Source organism: Dasypus novemcinctus, chromosome 18 (assembly GCF_030445035.2).
Source record: "Dasypus novemcinctus isolate mDasNov1 chromosome 18, mDasNov1.1.hap2, whole genome shotgun sequence".
NCBI classification, from domain to species: domain Eukaryota; kingdom Metazoa; phylum Chordata; class Mammalia; order Cingulata; family Dasypodidae; genus Dasypus; species Dasypus novemcinctus.
The window spans coordinates 66,400,042-66,416,387 of NC_080690.1; the positions used below are offsets into that span (position 1 = coordinate 66,400,042).

General features: G+C 59.5%; 1 protein-coding gene across 3 annotated transcripts; it reads right to left on the reverse strand.

The window, feature by feature from the left end:
* Positions 1-348: 348 nt before the first annotated feature.
* PPP1R13L (protein phosphatase 1 regulatory subunit 13 like) lies at positions 349-16,102 on the reverse strand. 3 transcript variants are annotated; one of them, XM_058280433.2, is made up of 13 exons: positions 16,018-16,102; positions 10,334-10,410; positions 10,104-10,246; positions 9,252-9,762; positions 9,064-9,162; positions 8,896-8,987; positions 8,180-8,642; positions 6,481-6,941; positions 3,593-3,724; positions 3,355-3,488; positions 3,102-3,268; positions 1,599-1,798; positions 349-864 (listed from the first exon to the last, which is right to left on the reverse strand). In XM_058280433.2, exons 2-13 carry the CDS (start codon positions 10,386-10,388, stop codon positions 826-828), a joined length of 2,496 nt encoding a protein of 831 aa, XP_058136416.1. In that variant the 5' UTR covers positions 10,389-10,410; positions 16,018-16,102; the 3' UTR covers positions 349-825. The 3 variants fall into 3 exon arrangements, with proteins under 3 accessions (XP_058136416.1, XP_071065435.1, XP_058136415.1); XM_071209334.1 differs by having other exon boundaries at positions 16,030-16,053; XM_058280432.2 differs by lacking the exon at positions 16,018-16,102 and adding an exon at positions 14,671-15,287.
* Positions 16,103-16,346: the final 244 nt, after the last annotated feature.

Genomic DNA, 16,346 nt, shown 5'->3' on the forward strand with positions numbered 1-16,346 from the left:
GATGAACCTCGAAGACGTCATGGTGAGTGAGGTAGGCTGGACACAGGGGCACGAGTAAGATTTCTCTTGTGTGAACTTCTTGGAAGAAACAGATTCATGGAGAAAGCAGAATGGTGGTGAGGGGACGGGAAGGTCGGGAGTTATTGCTGAAGGAGCCTGTTTGGCGTGGGCTGATGAGACTGGCTGGAGGTTGATAGTGGTGAAAGTTACACAGACCAGTCAGTGCAGTTAGTGTCAAAGAACTGTCCACTTAAAATGACTGAAATGATTTTTACATTGTGTGTATTACCACAATTAAAAATAAATCATTATTTTTTAAATGGGGGGAAAAAAAGCGAAGGAAGCCAGTACCTGTGCAAGCTACCTTTATTAAAAGGAAAAAACGTCCCTGTGTCGTTAGAAACAAAACCAGCGCGGTGTGAAGGCACTTAGTGGAGAGGATGGAGCAGGGATCCTAGGGGAACCCCACATGCCTCGACTGTTCCCCAAGACTGCTGGGAGAGACGGGAGTCGGCGGTGACCCCCAGGGGAGCAGCTTGGAGGTGGCCCCTCGACCCCTCCCAGGTTTAGCGGGGACTGTGGGCTGGCTTGCTTTGGGGCGGGGGTAGCAGGAGAGGTGGGAGGCATTTTGGATGGGATCTGATTTGGCAAATGGGGGTTTCCTTCCCCGGTAAGATCCCCAGCTCCTCGCGCACCTCCCAGGGCTAAGGCAGGTTCCTAAAAGGCGGGGCTTCCGCGCTGGCACAGGAGACGCGGCGAGAGGCGGCGGCCGAGAGGAGGCGCAGCCGCTGGCCCTGGCTCCCTTGGAAACGTCCCTCTCTCCTGCTACACCTTACTCCTCTGAGGCTTCACCCTGGGGAAGAGCTGAGGAGACGGGGTCTTGAGACAGACGTGCAGACACCGGGAGCTCCCGCCCCCTCAACCGGCCCCAACTTTAATGGACTCCCCTAACCGCACCCCCAGGGCCCAGCCCGCGATGTGAGCGTGACTCCACCTTCCCATCCCTTCCTGACAGGGTCTCAGCAGCTCCCCGCCCCCCCAATCCCCAAGTCCCAGCTGCGCCTTCCCATCAGCTGGCCGGATGGTGCAAGGGAAGTTCTCAGCCCTCCTCTCCCCAATACCTGGGCTGCCTGTCTGGGCCCCACCTCCACCCGCCCCCAAGTTAAGAGCCTTTTCTCTCCCAGAATACACTGGGATCTTCCCGCTCTCCTCTCCCCAGTCCTGGTAGACTCTTCCTCAATTCCACCATCGATCTAATGCGGGTGCTCCCTCACCCTGCCCCGCGCAGTTTAAGGAAAGCTTCCTCGGGACCACGCCTGGAATTTACAACTCTTTAACGTTCCCTCCCTCGCTAAAACGGGGGTCTCCTCCGCCGCCGCTCCTCCGGGCAACAACGGCTCCCTCCCTGCAGTCGGGGATGCTAATGGCTCCTCGCCGCCTCCACCCCTTCCCTGCCCGGCTCGCCCTCAGCTCCCCACCAGCCATCACCGACTCTGGTGAGATCTCGGCGCCCCACGAAGGCCTCCTTCCCTCTCGCCCCCTCTCCTCCTGCGGGATCAGCCTCGGCCCCCACACGGCCGCCCGGGGCCCCGGCTCACCCCGAAGTAGTTTCGGGGCACGTAGCCCTCCTGGCCGTGCAGCGCCGCCCACCACCAGTCGGTCTCCTCCGGGCCGTCCCTCCGCAGCACAGTGACCGACTCGCCCTCGCGGAAGGACAGCTCGTCCCCGAACTCGGCGCTGTAGTCCCAGAGCGCGTACACTGTCCCGCCGTGCAGCAGCCCCATGCTCTGCTCCGCGTCTGCAACGGGCCACGGCGGGGGCCGTGAGGGGCCCGGGGGCCACGGGCCACGCTCGGCGCCCGCCCCGGCTGGGGGATGAGCCACCCAAGAAGTTGTGCGTGCCCGGACAGGCCGTCTCTAGCCCGCGAGGACACTGGCGTGCGTCAAGCTGGGCCATGGCCCCCCAGGCAGGGTCAGTGGCCCCCATCCCCTCTGCTTCCCGGGCTGAAGTGGTACGGTCCCCACAGAGGCGTCAAGCCTTTCTTCAGGTCGCACAACCCACCCTATTCCCCACCTTAAGTGGTCCGTCGACCCCCTTTCCAGTGGTTCAGCCCATTCTACCCCCGTCAAAGTGGCACAGTCTCCCTTAAGGATTTTAGGCCACCCTATTACACACAGCTAAGTGGTTCGCTCCACCGTTTCTAATTTCACCCCCCCTCCCCGCCAGGTGTCGTCTTGCTCGCCCTCGTTCTTAGGAACTCTCCACTTGTCCTGACTCTCCACTTGTCCTGAGCAGGTAGAACAGTCCACTGCCCACACCTAGACTCCACCTACCTGTGACGAAGATGTAAGGGCCCAGTCCCTCTCCCCAGGGGTTACAGCCCTCGCCCCCTTCAGGATGGTCAACCTCCTGCCTGCCTGGCACAGTCCCTGCCTGCCCGGCTCACCTGAAAGTCCCGCGAGAGAGCCCCAGGCCTCCTACCAACTTTCTGTCGTGTAGCCCCTTCTAGGCTCATCTATCAAACATACGGCCCTGTGTCCCACTCCCAGGTACTGCCTTACTCCAACTTTCTATGAAGTCTCTATTCCCCGCCCCATGGTACAGCCTGCCCCTCCTCGGCACCCCCACCCATTGCACCGCCTACCTTCCCCTCCCATCAGAGCACGAGGTGAGTAGCCTGCCCCCTGGAGACAAACGGTTCAGCCTACCGTCCTCCCTACAAGTGGAAAAGTCCCCCAGGCCCCCCCAAGTGACACAACCCCTTCGCCAGTCGCCACGGTCTGCTCACCAGCCAGGAGTGTGGCTCTGTCCCACGGGTGGCAGAGCCCACCTGCCCAGCCCTAGCTGGAGAGTTCAACTCCCCACCCGCGCCAGGGAGAAGGCAGGGGGGCCTCACTACTTCTGGGACCACGCTCCTCCGTCTCCCCTGCAGGTGAGCCGAGTTCTCCTCCCCATCCGCACTTTCCAGAGAGTTGGTGCAGCCCTCAAGTCCCTCTTTCCCTTGCAGGTGGCAGTGTGCCGCCCCCAGCCGGGCCCCCCACCCGCCAGGGGGGCCATCCGGTTTCCACGCCCCCCTCCCCAGATTGGGTCCCGCCTCGCACCTGCCAGGTAGGTGGCGCAGTCGGAGTAGCCTTCGCGGTAGGGGTCGCACTTCTCGATGGCGGTGGCGCCGTCACTGAGCGTGGTGGCGAAGATTGCGGCGCCGTGCTGCACCAGCGCCGTGCAGATGGCCGTGTCGTTGCACGACGCCGCGCAGTGCAACGGGGTCCTGGAGGCGGGAGGGAGGGGTGAGAGGCCCCGGCCGCCGCGCCGGCCCGGCCCGCGCCCACCCCGCGCCCACCCCGCCAGGCTCACCAGCCGTGGCTGTCCGGCGAGTTGACGTTGGCGCCCGCGGCGATGAGGAAGTCCACGATGGGGTAGTTGGCGCCGCAGATGGCGTTGTGCAGGGCCGTGATGCCCTCCTCGTTCGGCTGGCTCGGGTCGTTCATCTGGACCCAACGCGTGTGTGGCGGGGTGAGACTCGGTCCTGCGGCTGCCAGCCCGCACTTGTCCCCCGCAAGCACCCCAGCCCGGCCCCCCCGCCCCCTCTCACCTCCTTCACCGCCTGCTGCACCACGTCCAGCTCCCCGGTCAGCGCGGCGTCCAGCAGCAGCACCAGCGGGTTAAGGCGCGCCCGGCGGGCCTTGCGCGGGGAGCCCACCTTCCGCAGCACCGAGCGCATCTCCTGGGGGACAGGGCGGGGGACATCAGCGATTTAGGGGGAGGTTGTTAGTACACCCATTTTGGGGGGGGGGTAAATAAGAGGCCCAGGAACTGGGTGGCAACCACGCCAGGTCACCCAGCCAGACAGAGGCAGGGCTGGAATTCAAGCCCCGGGAGGTCCAGAGCCCTAGTCCAAAAGAGCCATGGTGCTCAAGTGTCCAGACACCGGTTCCCTACCCAGGTTGGGGCCTCCAGACCTGAGAGGAAGCTGGGGACCATTGAATTGGTGGCAAAGTAATCCTAGGACTTCGTGGCTAAGATTGTGGAAGCCAGTTGCTCAGTTCACACAGTCTTTTCTTTTATAAATAAATGGTATGAAACCCATGTGACAAAACATTACTAAGTGGGTTAATTCCAGGTGTTCTGAATAAGGGTATTTATCATATTCCTTGTGCTCTTATTTTTTATTCCAAATGTCATCCTACAAGATTCATTTAGCCTGCGTATGTAGTTTTTGATTCTGATCTTTACCATCTCCAGAATTTCAGTGATTTCAAGATTCTGGAATTCAGAGATCCCAAGAGCCATTGATTCCATTGATTCCAAGATTCTCTTCTTTGCTCAGTTATTTCATATTTCCAATATGTTGTGATTCCAGAAAATTACAAGTTGTGCCATTTTGAATCACTAAGGGCCTTGAGAGTCTCTTTTTCTGCTAAGAGTTTCATTCCAAAAGATTGGCAGGAAATACCCAAAATGTTAAGCATGGTTCTGAGTCTGTGATTTTGTACTCTTTGTGCTTTCACCTATTTCCCTGAAGTTTTCTATGATGTCTGTGTTCCCTTATAGTGGGAAATGGTCATTAAACAACAATTTTGTATTACAGCACATTATTGAGCTAATCTGTGATTTCATGTCTCAAACGGTAAGATTCTGTAATTTTTAGGTTTGGTGAAATCAGAAAGCCAGTACACGATCCTGTGTCCTAGCGCTTTCAGTGCTCTAGGATTCTGAAATTTCACCATTCTGAGATTGGGATGCCATGACTTAGTTTTTGAATTCTGTGATTTTTCAAGTTTCTCAGTGGTCAGGACTTTGTGCTTCCACAATGGGACAGATCTGCCACTTCAAATGCTGTCATTTGCCCATCTTTTTTTTTTTAAGATTTATTTTTCTCTTCTTCCCCCCGCCCTCCCCCGTTGTCTGCTCTCTGTGTCCACTCGCTGTGTGTTCTGTGTCCCCGTACAGCCTTGCTGGCACCAGAAAACTGTGTCTCTTTTTTGTTACATCATCTTGCTGCGTCAGCTCTCCGTGTCTGCGGCGCCACTACTGGGTGGGCCGCGCTTTTTTCTTTTCACACGGAGTGGCTCTCCTTGCAGGGCACACTCCTTGCCTGCAGCAGCTCTGCGCATGGGCCAGCTCACCACACAGGTCAGGAGGCCCCGGGTATCGAACCCTGGACCCTCCATATGGTAGGCGAACTCTCTATCAATTGAGCCACATCCGCTTCCCATTTGTCCATTCTTGATTTCAAGAACCTGACTCTCAACATGCTTTGTTATCAGGGCCCAAGAACAGACATTTTGGGGTGTCGACATGGCCCTCACTTCTTTTCTAAGATTTGTTCCCCTCCCTCTGCCCACCCACACTTAAGTCTGGGTGTTCAGGATTGTTCTACATGACTAGACCCCAGCTGCCTCTAGCCAAGATGCAGGGACTAAACCAAGTCAGCAGGAGACCATCCACTGGCTGCCAATCAAACGATAATGACAATAGTAGTAAACAGTCATGTGCCAGGCACTACTTTAAGCATGGAATTAATGTCATTAATTACATATTAATATCTTGATATACTAACATGCTATATTATTATAATTATATGTTATTTAATATGTTTAATCCTCATGGAGGATACTGTTGTTCTCATTCCAATTTTACAGATGTGGAAACTGAGGTCTAGAGAGCCTAAGTGTCTTGACCTAGGGTGCAAGACTAAGTGGCGTGGAGCTGGGATTCAAACCCAGGCAGCCGTGCTCTGCAGCTGGTGCATTTAACCATGGCACTCACAGCCTCAGAGACCAGAGCCTCACTCTTGAAAATGTGAATGGCAGAGACTCCGAGTGGAGTCAGAGGACAGCTTGGGCTTGAGCTGAGAGGCCAAGATGAGTCAGGGTTGGGTAGGCCATTTTCAGCCACAGGCTTGCTGAGGTATAAGGCGAGAGAGCAGATCCACAAGAGAAGGTCTGGCTCCCCGACAGGGAGAATGCGATTGCCTCGGTTCGTGCAGGTTTTCCAGATCCCAAATAAACCCACCACTGGGCCAAGATTCAGTCATTTCCAGGAATTCCTGAAGGGATCCCCTGGTGGGTTGGGGGTGGGAAATTATTGGAGAGAAGGAGCAGAGAAGGTCTCCTGGATACTCCTCCAGAAACTTCTTCTGAATGCAGGTATACCTGAATTAAGGACTCTATTTCTGGCATCCCTTGCAGCTAGGTCCCTAGCCAAAGAGATGGGGGCAGAAATGATGTGTGCCATTCCCAGGTTCTGCCCTAAAAGGTTTGGAAGGCAGATTGGTGGGCACCATCCTGGTAGATGGAGCCTAGGACCTGACTCCATAGAGCTGACAACCAGCCCTAGACTGCCAACTCCTGAATTGTCACTCAAAAGACAAGTAACCTTTGATTTCATGTAAGCCATTGTATTTTGGGGGCTCTTTGTTAGAGCAGCTGCTGGATCCATGTTAACTAATATACCCCAGCTTCCTCCCGTATTACTCACCAGGTTCTGCGGTTGCTCTGGCAGGCTGCTCTGTGGTGGGGCTGGGGGAGGTACGGGAGCTGGTGGGGCCGGGGCAGGGGGCCCTGCCCTGGCCTCGGATCCCTCAGTGATGGAGGACAGCTCAGGCTCAGGTGCGCCAGGCACTGGCCCACCATGACGATGGAAGAGGCGGTTGATGATCTGCTGATATTGCTTCTTATGGGTGGGAGGCAGGGCCACAGCCGGGCTCTGCTCCATGGAGCCCCTGCGTTTGAGAGGCCGTGGAATCTCTGCCAGCACCCGTGCAACCTCCTCGAGCTCAGGCACTGACTGCGCCTCAGGTGGCAGCGCTGGCTGCAGCCGTGTGGGGCTGAGGGGCCGAGTTACAGCACCTTCATCTGCATCACCACCCTCCAGCACTGGTGTCAGCAGCCCCTCCAGTTCTGGCTCCTGCTCCAGCTCAGCAGGGGGTTTGGGGGAGCCTAGCAGGAACAAGAGTCCCATCAGAGGAAGAGATCCCCCAAGATGCCCTCCTCACAACTTCTAGAACCTGCATCCAGCACCTGATTTGCTGTGTGACCTCACAGCATTTCCTTGCCCTCTCTGGGCTATGCTTTCCCTGGGCTGTGAATAATATAAAACGATGACAGTTCCTATTTATCAAGCACTTAGCATGGGCTTGGTGCTTTACAAGCCTGTCTTACTGAATTCTCACCACTCCTTGTGAGGTAGATACTGCTATCATCTATACATCATAGAAAGGGAAACTGAGTCTCAGAAAGAGCGAGTCAGTGGCCTAAAGCCACACAGTTGGGACTGGAACTCAGTTCTGTCCGTCTCCAGAATCAGAATCTATGCTCCTACCAACCATGCTGGTCCTGACTTTCTAAGGTTCTAAGAATTTCCCTTCCAAGCATCAGTGACTCCTGTAGAAAACTCCTGCCAGGGCTGGCATCCTGTCCCTTGGCGGTTTCCCCTCTCCGCCTCTTTCGCTTCTAGCAGTGCCTCTAAAGCAGGTGGAAGTAACAACCATCACTGTCTTCTCATCGAATCCCCTTCACAATCATAGCAGACAGAGATTATTCATCTTTTACTTTTTATTTTTTTCCTTTTTTGAGGTACCGGGGGCTGGGGATTGAACCCAGGACCTCGTATGTGGAAGCCGGCGCTCAAACAACTGAGCCACATCAGCTCCCTCATCCCTATTAACAGAAGAGAAAATTAAGGCTCAGAGATTTCAGTAATTTATCCTGAGTCAGACGGCACTGGAGAAGGGCTCAAACCCACTCTGCTTGGCTCCAGATCCCTGATAATACTATATTATCATAGTAATAATTATATGAGAGTTATGGGGGGCTTACTATGTGCCAGGCCCTGTTTGAAGGTCTTTGCGTGGATTAAATCTTCTAACTCAATATTCCAATAAGGTAGGTTCTATCATTATTCTCCCTTCTACACTCAAGGAAACTGAGGACCAGAAAGGTTAAGTGACTTGCCCAAAGCCACACAGCACGGAGCCAGGCAGCCTGGCTTCAGGGACCATGCTTACCCACCGTGCTCTTCCTGGCTCCTGCAAACTGCCTAACTCATCTGATCTAGCTCTTTCTGCGGGGACAGTGCCTGCAAACAGTTTGACCTTGATGGCTTGCTCTCTGGTCTATTGCCTGGCCATTTGTCCTCCCACCACCCAGACCCCTGGGGTCCCCTGTTGCTGACTTACCTTCATTCACGGGGGTCCATATCTGTTGGGAAGGCTGAGGGGCAGGGGCAGGAGCGGGGGGTTGGGGCTGGGGCTGGGACTGAGGCTGGGGCTGGGGCTGGGGCTGAGGGGGCAGCTGGGGCTGGAGGAGCGGCTGAGGCTGGGGGGAGAGTTTAGGTGGGGGTGCGCGGGTGAAGATGGGGGAGCCAGGGGGCATGGCCCTGCTGGCCCCCCGCTCCCAGAAGGCATTCTGCAGCTTGAATATCATGCTGAGGGGGATGGGGCGCTGGCGGGGGGCACTGCGGGGCTGGGGGCTGGACGGGGGCATGGGGATGCGGCTGACAGGCTGCCAGTTGCGGGGCAAAGTGCCCCCCTGCCCGGCGGAGCCCAGCGAGCGGCGGTAGCTGCCCACATCTGAGCGTCTGTCGTTGGCCAGAGGGGAGACTTTGTAGTTTCGGGGCAGGGTGGCACTGGTGAGATTGTCCTGGGAGAGACAAGGAGGAAAGGAGGGGAGGGAGAAAGCGCTCAGGCGGGAGGAATTGGGGGAGAAGGGAAGGAAGAGGGGTGCAAGGGCAAATGGTAAGAAGGGAGATGAGGAGGGCAAGGAAGGAGAGTCAGAGAGGGGGTTGGAAATCCAGGATGCGGAAGGAAGAGTAGAGGCTGGGGGAGCTGGCCCTGAGCCCCTCCCGCCCTGCCAGCCTCCCCCCCTCACTTCGGGGGGCTTCCCCGCCCCTCACTTTGCCTGCGGCTCCCAGCGCATCCAGGCTGCTCTCCCTCCAGGGCAACAGCTGCAGGCTCGGCGAGACCGGCCGCGTGAAGACATCCAGGCCTGCGGGGCGGGATCGCAGGGTCGGGGGGCCGCCTCTCCCCCGCCTCCCCCGCGCCGCGGGCCTCCCATGGCTCACGCTCATAGCTCCCCGACCGCGAAGACTTCTTCTCGTAGGCCACGTCCAGGTCGGACTCGTTCCAGGCCTTGGGGGGCCGCCGGCGTAGGGTCAAGTCATCTAGGAGCGAGTTTCCGAGTGAGGCGGGGGGTGGGGGGAGGCTGGGGAGGCCCCGCTGCCCGCCCGCAGCACCCCGGCCGCGCGCGCACCTTGCGCCCGCACAGGCGGCCCGAAGGCGCTGCCGCCGGCGCCCAGCAGGGGGCCCCCGAAGGCCGCGGGCGCGTCGTAGGCGGCCGCTGAGGGGCGCGGCGAGGGCCCGCGCTCCGGGAAGAAGGCCTGCGGCCCCTCGGCCAGAGGGCTGCCGCGGGGGGAGCCGGCGCGGCCCAGGTAATCGAAGGCTGTGGGGGGGCCCTGCTGGCGCAGCGGGCCCGACCCCGGCCGCGGGGACGGCGCCCGGCCCAGGGGGCTGCCCGCGCCATCGAAGGCGCGGGACCGGGGCGAGGGCGCGCGGTCCAGGCTGCCGTAGGCGTCCGGCTGCAGGTAGAGCGGTGTGCGCGGGGACGCCGGGCGACCCTTGGGGGACAGCGGGCTGTAGGGGAGCAGGGCCGGGGCGCTCTCGGAACGTCCGAACGCGGTGTCTGCGCCGTCGGCGGCAGTCTTCCGAGGGGACCCGCGACTACCCAAGGGCTCGGGGACAGGGCTGGAGCTGTACCGGGGCAGCTGGAGGGAGGCCGGACCATTGAGGGTTAAAAAGAGACAGAGATCAGCAGAGTCAAAAGAGACTATCGTTTTAAAAAAAAAAATTTTTTTTAAAGGCATCATTGGCGAGAGTCCTGAAATTGGGTCTGAGGCTAGCCCATAGAGTGCCTTCGTGCCACTTAGAAAAATGCTCCTTTCCCTCTGGGTTCCTCTGCCCCCCTCCCCGCTTCAAGTACCCTTGAATAGCCCACAACTTGCACCACCGTTTGGGGCGGGCTTGTCTGAAATCCAGGCCTGTGGAGTGAGGTGTCTTGGAACCTGACTTGGGAGGCCAGGGTGGGGACGAGGACCAGCCGGCTCACCCTAGAGGGCGCTGCAGCCTGCGGGCCAGGGGGTGCCGGCGAGTCTGACCACAACGACTCCAGCTGCTTGGTCAGCTCGTCCACCTTGGCGGCCGCTGTGTCCAGCTCCATCTGCTTCAGGTCCATGTGCTGCATGGCCAGCGCTGAGGGGCGGGAGGGGCGGTCAGGGTGGGGCCTCCCCTCGCGCGTGGGCCCCGCCCCGGGAGGCCCCGCCCCCTGCCCCAGCTCACACTGGAAATTCAGGTCCAGAAGTTCCTGGGCTCTCTGGAATGCCTCGCTGTCCATGGTGCCGGCCCGGGCGGGACGCCTGTGGGGGAATGAGCCTCTCAGACGCCAGCCCGCAGGGAGCCCCGGGCAGGGAGGAGCAGGACTCGCCTGATGGAAGCCAAGGCCTTTATGCTTCTAGTTCCTTCCACTGGAAGCGCCATGCCCGGTCACTTCCCCAGCTGGGACATGCCAACTCCTTCAGAGCCCAGCCCCTATGGCACCAAGAAATCCCAACTAGAAGCCTCTGGACTGCATGCACTCTCTTGACTTAGCTCCTTATGCGTCTCTCTACCTCAGACCTGATAAGATTTGAATCATTCCTTCAACAGTTATCCAAATGAACAACAACAAAAACACAATTATCCAAAAAAGAAAAATAAACAAACAAAAAAAATAAATAGAAACAATTATCCATTGGTCCCCTATTAAGTACCAGCCATTGCAGAGCACACAAGATGTAATAACAACTGCCATCAATAACTTAATACCTACTATGGACCAGGAGGTGCTGTGTCAGACGCTGGGGACATTTTTAAATAACAACTGTCCCAGGGCTATGCCACTTGCCAGGCTCTAATGTAATAAAACGCCCACCATTCATTGAAGACCCACGACCTCCTAGAATTAGAGGTACCCAATACATCATTCAATGATCAAAACCACCCCAGCAAGCAAGAAAGTGAAGCTCAGTGAGAAGCTGACAGTACTGGGCTCCACACCCAGGTCTTATTTGTAATTCTAGGTTGAAGCGACCAGACTGGGAGTGGGAGAGTCCCAGAAGACAGGGAGCACTCAGCTCCCTCTCCCCAAGGTCCCCGCCCAGAGGAGCCGTGGCTCACATTGGCACAGTTAGAAGAAGCAGAGAGGTAGCCAGGAATGAATGGGTGGCTGTGGTCACCAGGCCAGTGGGAGAGAGCCAGGCCACCAGGAACCGGTCAGGCCAGTGCCATCCCTGTGGTAGCCACCACGCCCACTAGCTCTGCCCCTTCCCCTCTATGCCAACCAACCACTTAGCTCTGGTGGTGCAGGCGTGGGGTGCAGGGCGGGCCGGGGCATGCTGACACCCGCCTCTGTCTGAGACACCGCGGGAACAGACCTGTTGGAGCTGGCGGCTCATCTGGGTGTGTCAGGAGTATGTGACCTTGGACGAAGCATCATTTCTCAGTCCTCAGTTTCCCCAACAGGGAAAGGGGGAGGCAAACCAAGAATTCTCAGGGGACCCCTCAATTTCTAAGGGGTCTAAATTCCAAAATGGTAAGCACCATAAGACTGTAATTAAAACTCTACATAGCCTAAAACTCTCAGCTTGAGACTGTCATGCTTGAAAGTTGATTCCAAGAGCCTATTTTTGGGACATTCCAGAATTCTCCGTTCTAAGTTTTCCTGAGCCATATTCAATTCCAGGACTCCCCTGCCCTAACAGTCAAGGTGGAAGAGTGGGTCTAGTGGGTGGGTAAGAGCCCAAGCAACGAAGCCACAACCAGAGGCTTCACATCTGGCCCCACCACCCTCTGCTGGGGCTTTGGATTCCTGGTCTGTAAAAGGGCGATAAATAACAGTCCACCTCAGGGGACTGTGTGAAGCTCCATCTGGCCAGAAGGTGCAGGAGGAATTCAGGGCTCTGAGAAGTGACGCTCAGAAAGTAGAGACATACAGGAATCAAAACGCGGCACTTTTAGAACCTCAGAAAGAGATCCGCAGGAAGCATTCTAAAGTCTGCTAAAATATCAAAACCAACAATTCTACGCAGCCTCCGATGCCAGCATTCCGACCGCGGGCAGCTCTTTTGGGCATTTCATGATTCCCAAGTTTCTCAGATTCTCAGATTCCAGACCGACACCCCCTGGTTCTAAGGAAATGCCAACCCAGGGCGTGGGTTGTCCCGGGGGCTCGTGCGGGAGGAGGGGGTGTCGAAGCCGCCAGGGGGCGCCCCGGGTTACGGCCCGACCCCAGCCCGGCGGCCGGCCGGCGCCTGAGCTCAGGACCCGGGAATGCACGGCGGGCCCGGGCAGGTGCGACACCTCCCGTGGCGGCAGCGGCGGGGGCGCGGGCGGGGGTGGCGCGGGCCTCTGCTCTCAGGCCCCTGTCCTCCTCTCCCACGTTCCCTCCCCTGCGCTTCCCTCCAGCTCCAGCTCCGCTCCCCCAGGCCCCCTCCCCCCGAGTCCCTTCCAACCCCGGCTCCCGTGCCCCCCTCCCCCCGAGCCCTAGCTCACCTTCCCCGCCTCCCCCACACCTCGACCGATTCTTTGGAGTTAAGGATCCCGGGGCCTGCCCGGAGGAGTCATCTTCAGCAAGAACCAGGTCGAACGTCAGCCCAGGAACACCGGGATGGCATCCCACAGCCCAGCCCCGGCAGAGTCACCCAGCGAGAGGCCCCACCCTTTCTCGGAATTGGTTTCCCTTCTCGGGCCAGGGTCCTCTCTCTAAGCCTCTCCCTGGGACTGGTTATTTCACAGCGCTGTGCCTCAGTTTCCTCATGGGTACAATGAGAGAATTAATACCTTCCCCTCGGGTTGTGAGGTTCATGTGACATAACTTGGGTACCGTGTTTTGAAGCCTCACATATACAGGGTTATTCATTCCCTTTCTTCTTTAGCTGTCCGTGAAGATAACACAGGGGCTGGCATAGAGTGAGAATTTAAGACCTAAGGTAATTGCCCCACCACACACAACTCTTTCTGAGATTCTCCAAAGCCTGAGTTTGACCCCCAGAGTCTCCACTTCCAAGCCCTTGCACCTCCAAGTCCTAAATTCTCTGTTCACCTTCCTGAGCTCCTGCTGGTGATTACCCCAGAAGCTTAAGGTCAGGGGCAGAGACAGCCCTGGAAGAGTCCAGACAGAGGGTGGCAGAAGCCCAGGGTGTGGGCTGTGCTGGCTCCCTAGCCTCAGTTTCCCCACCGGAATAGGGAGAAGTCATTCTCTGGGGTCAGCAAACCTACTCGGCAATGAGACCTAGAGCAGGTCCCCCGACAATGGGAACCATCCTGCCTACCTCGTGGAAGCTGGCACCAGCCCCTCGCCCGGCACGCCGGGAGCCCTGCCTTGGCAGCCACGGTTATTATTTTTAATTTCATCTCAGGCTATCACCAACTGCCCTTCAAGTGGAGACATTAGGAAGTTCTCCCCTCTCTCCTCAGAACCCCGTCTCCCCCACGCCTTTGTTTAACCCCCACCATCTGATGCAGAGATGGGGGAGGAGAGGAGGGGAGACAACAGACGGAGGTGCTGGACTCTGCCCTCCCGCAGCCTCAAGGACAGATAGACACTTCCAGAATTAGCCTCTGTCCCTCCCACACTACCTCAGGTCAGACAGTTGGGGGTGGAGGTGACATTTCTCACCTAAGGGTCAGAGCAAGGTGCCCTGGGAAAGAGGTTAGTCTGAAAACCTGGTGGGAGTGGACAGAGTCCCGTCCTCCAGAGAACTGCAGGGGAAGGCAGTCACCAACTCCTGACCAGCCCAGCTCTGCTGTGACCTCTCTCCGCCTCAGTTTACCCCTTCCTCTCTGCGCAATGCAGAAGTGGCCAGCCAAGCAAGCCTCCCAGAACCCAACCCTGCATTCTGGGATTCTGCCCTGGGTTCTAGAACGCCCTCCACAAACCCCAGGTATTTCCCACCCCCACCCCCATGGGCGCACTAGGAGGTCCCCCACTGCCGCCATGGGACGCCCTGGGGCGCAGGTCCCTCCTCTGGTCAGGCAGGTCTGACGCCTAGGTTAATGACATGTTGGGGCTTCAGGCAGCGCACAGAAGAGGCTGGAGAGCTGGCTCGGCTGCCTGCCCCCACCCCAGGGCCGGGAAGTGGGGGGAGCGGCAGGACAGAGCCTTCAGAGGGACCCCAAGTCTTGTCCCATTCCATTTCAGGGGCATGAGTCCATGATCCCCACCCCACCCCTAATTCTGCCCGGAGACCTAGAGGCTTGGCCGAGGCCTTCTGGAGGGCGGGTAGGGATGGCCGCCCATTCCAGAGCCCCAGGAGCCGGAGCCCCCCATCTCTGTCCAAGGTGCAGGGATCAGAGACCCCAGTTCTACACAAGAACTTCCGAGAGCCCCCATTCCCGGGACCCAGGAGTCCCAGCTACGTCTCCAAGGCTTCCGAGACCGCCATTCCAAGAACTCAGGCATCTGGGTCCCCTTTCTTTCCGCCCAGTATGCGAGGCGTCCGAGCTCTCTCCTTCCAGGGACGTCTGCGCACCCCCCAATTCCGCCCCGGGACCCGGCGTCCGTGTCCCCTCCCAGTCCTCTCAGGGACTCAGACATCTGGCGCCTCGCGGGTGGCTGAACCCCAGGGGGTGGAACTCACGGATCCGGGGCAGATCCTGGCACCGGGGGGCTTCCTCCGGCTCCTGCTCCGGCGGCGGCGGGGAGCCGAGGACGGGGCGGAGCGGGGCGGGCACCGGGAACAGGTTAGACGACGTGACTCCGGCTGGAGAGAGGCGGGCCCGGGAGAGGAGGGGTCTCCTCGAGCACCTTGGGACTTGTAGTCCCGGCGGGACAGGACCCAGCGCGCGACGTGCCCGTTCGGATTCCGCGGGAGTCCATTTCACAGACAGAAAGGGCGAGGCCCAGAGGCCGAGAGCGACCTGGCCAGGGAGGCTACGGGCACGGCGCCGGGAGTCCTACTTCCCTGGGGCTGCAGGACACAGACCCTAGAGCGCCTGTCCCACCCTTCCAGGCTCAGGTTCCCGCTTTCTGAGGGAAGATGTGGACGACACCAAAGGAGTGGAAGGCGGGAGCTGGGGAGCCTCACACGCCCCGTCCCCAAGGCGAGAAGGGGGCCTCGCTAAGTGGGCGCCCTCCCCGGCCTCTAGGTCTAAACCTCCCCGTCGGTGAAAAGGGCGGGTTGGCTCTCCGGCGGCGGCGCCCCCGGCCCGAAGCTGAGACTACAAAGCCCAGCAGCGTCCGCGGCCGCCCTGGGCGCGCCCCGCCGCGGGCCCTCTGGGAGTTGTGGTCCCGCAACCTTCAGGGGCGGCGCCCGCGGGTCTCGCCCACGCACCGGCACTGTCCGGCGGTCCCGGGCGGAGGGAGCGCTTCCCCTTCCCCAGACCCTCCCTCCGCTCTCGGAAGCCACTCCCGCCCTTGGGGGTGGGGGGGAGTGTCACCCCACTTCTGGAGTAGGATCCGCAATCTCGGCAGAGGGGGCGGGAGCGGAGCTGACACACCGGCCAGGAATGCAGTCAGGTCACCCCGGCTAGACGCCGGCCCGCGGCCCCGCCCCCCGCCCCCCGCGGCGCGCTCCCCGTGGAACGGGGCGTGGGCGCGTCCCCCCAAATCCGCGCCCACGTGGCGCTGTTTACACGGGTCCCAGCCAGGGCGGCCCTCCCTTCTGCCTCCCTCAAAGTCGCCGGGAGTGTTCCCGCACGAGACCCAGCCCTCGGCGCGTCTACCCCGCTCGCTCCCGCCCCGCCCCGCCCCTCGGCCGGCCCCGGCCCGCCCCGCGCGCCCCGCCCCGCCCCCGGGCCCCTCCTCCCCGCGCTTTTCCCGCTTCCCCGGAGTTCCGCGGCACCGCCCCTGCCTGGTACTCTACTCCCTCGGGGGGGATTACCCCCCTTCCTCCATTTTACCACCTTTCCCACTCGAGTTCTGAATGCCCGAGGCACCCGGGCCTCCCCAGAAAGGATCGTAACCCTGCAAACCCAGACCCGCTCACCAGGACTCGCACCGCTCTCAAGAAGTCGGACCAATAGGTCTTCTGTCCCTTTAAGAGCAGAGTATTATCAGTGTGGCTGCCCCTTTAAGGCGACGTTGGAGCAAGTCAAGTCTGAGAGCCTGGCGGGGGAGACCCGCCGGGCTCGGGCTTTCGTCGGGCAGCGAAGCAGCGGCTTCCGGGAGCGGGTTTTCGGAAAGAGCCGTCGCTCTCAGTGCTCCGCTCTGCACAGTGGAACTCTCCCTCAGTCCTGCTCACAGAGCCAGCAGGCTGCGAGGCGCGCCCCCCGCGCGCCCCCGCCACTTGGGCGCACCCGGGCGAGGCCCCACCCC

Excerpts from the sequence above, each read along its gene's own strand:
- PPP1R13L (XM_058280433.2), bottom strand. The coding sequence starts at position 10,388 with ATGGACAGCGAGGCATTCCAGAGAGCCCAGGAACTTCTGGACCTGAAT. Across the intron at positions 9,163-9,251 it reads GCCGCCTGTGCGGGCGCAAG|ATGACTTGACCCTACGCCGG; the intron begins GTGCGCGCGCGG and ends ACTCGCTCCTAG. Across the intron at positions 3,269-3,354 it reads TCGCCGGACAGCCACGGCTG|GACCCCGTTGCACTGCGCGG; the intron begins GTGAGCCTGGCG and ends TCCCGCCTCCAG.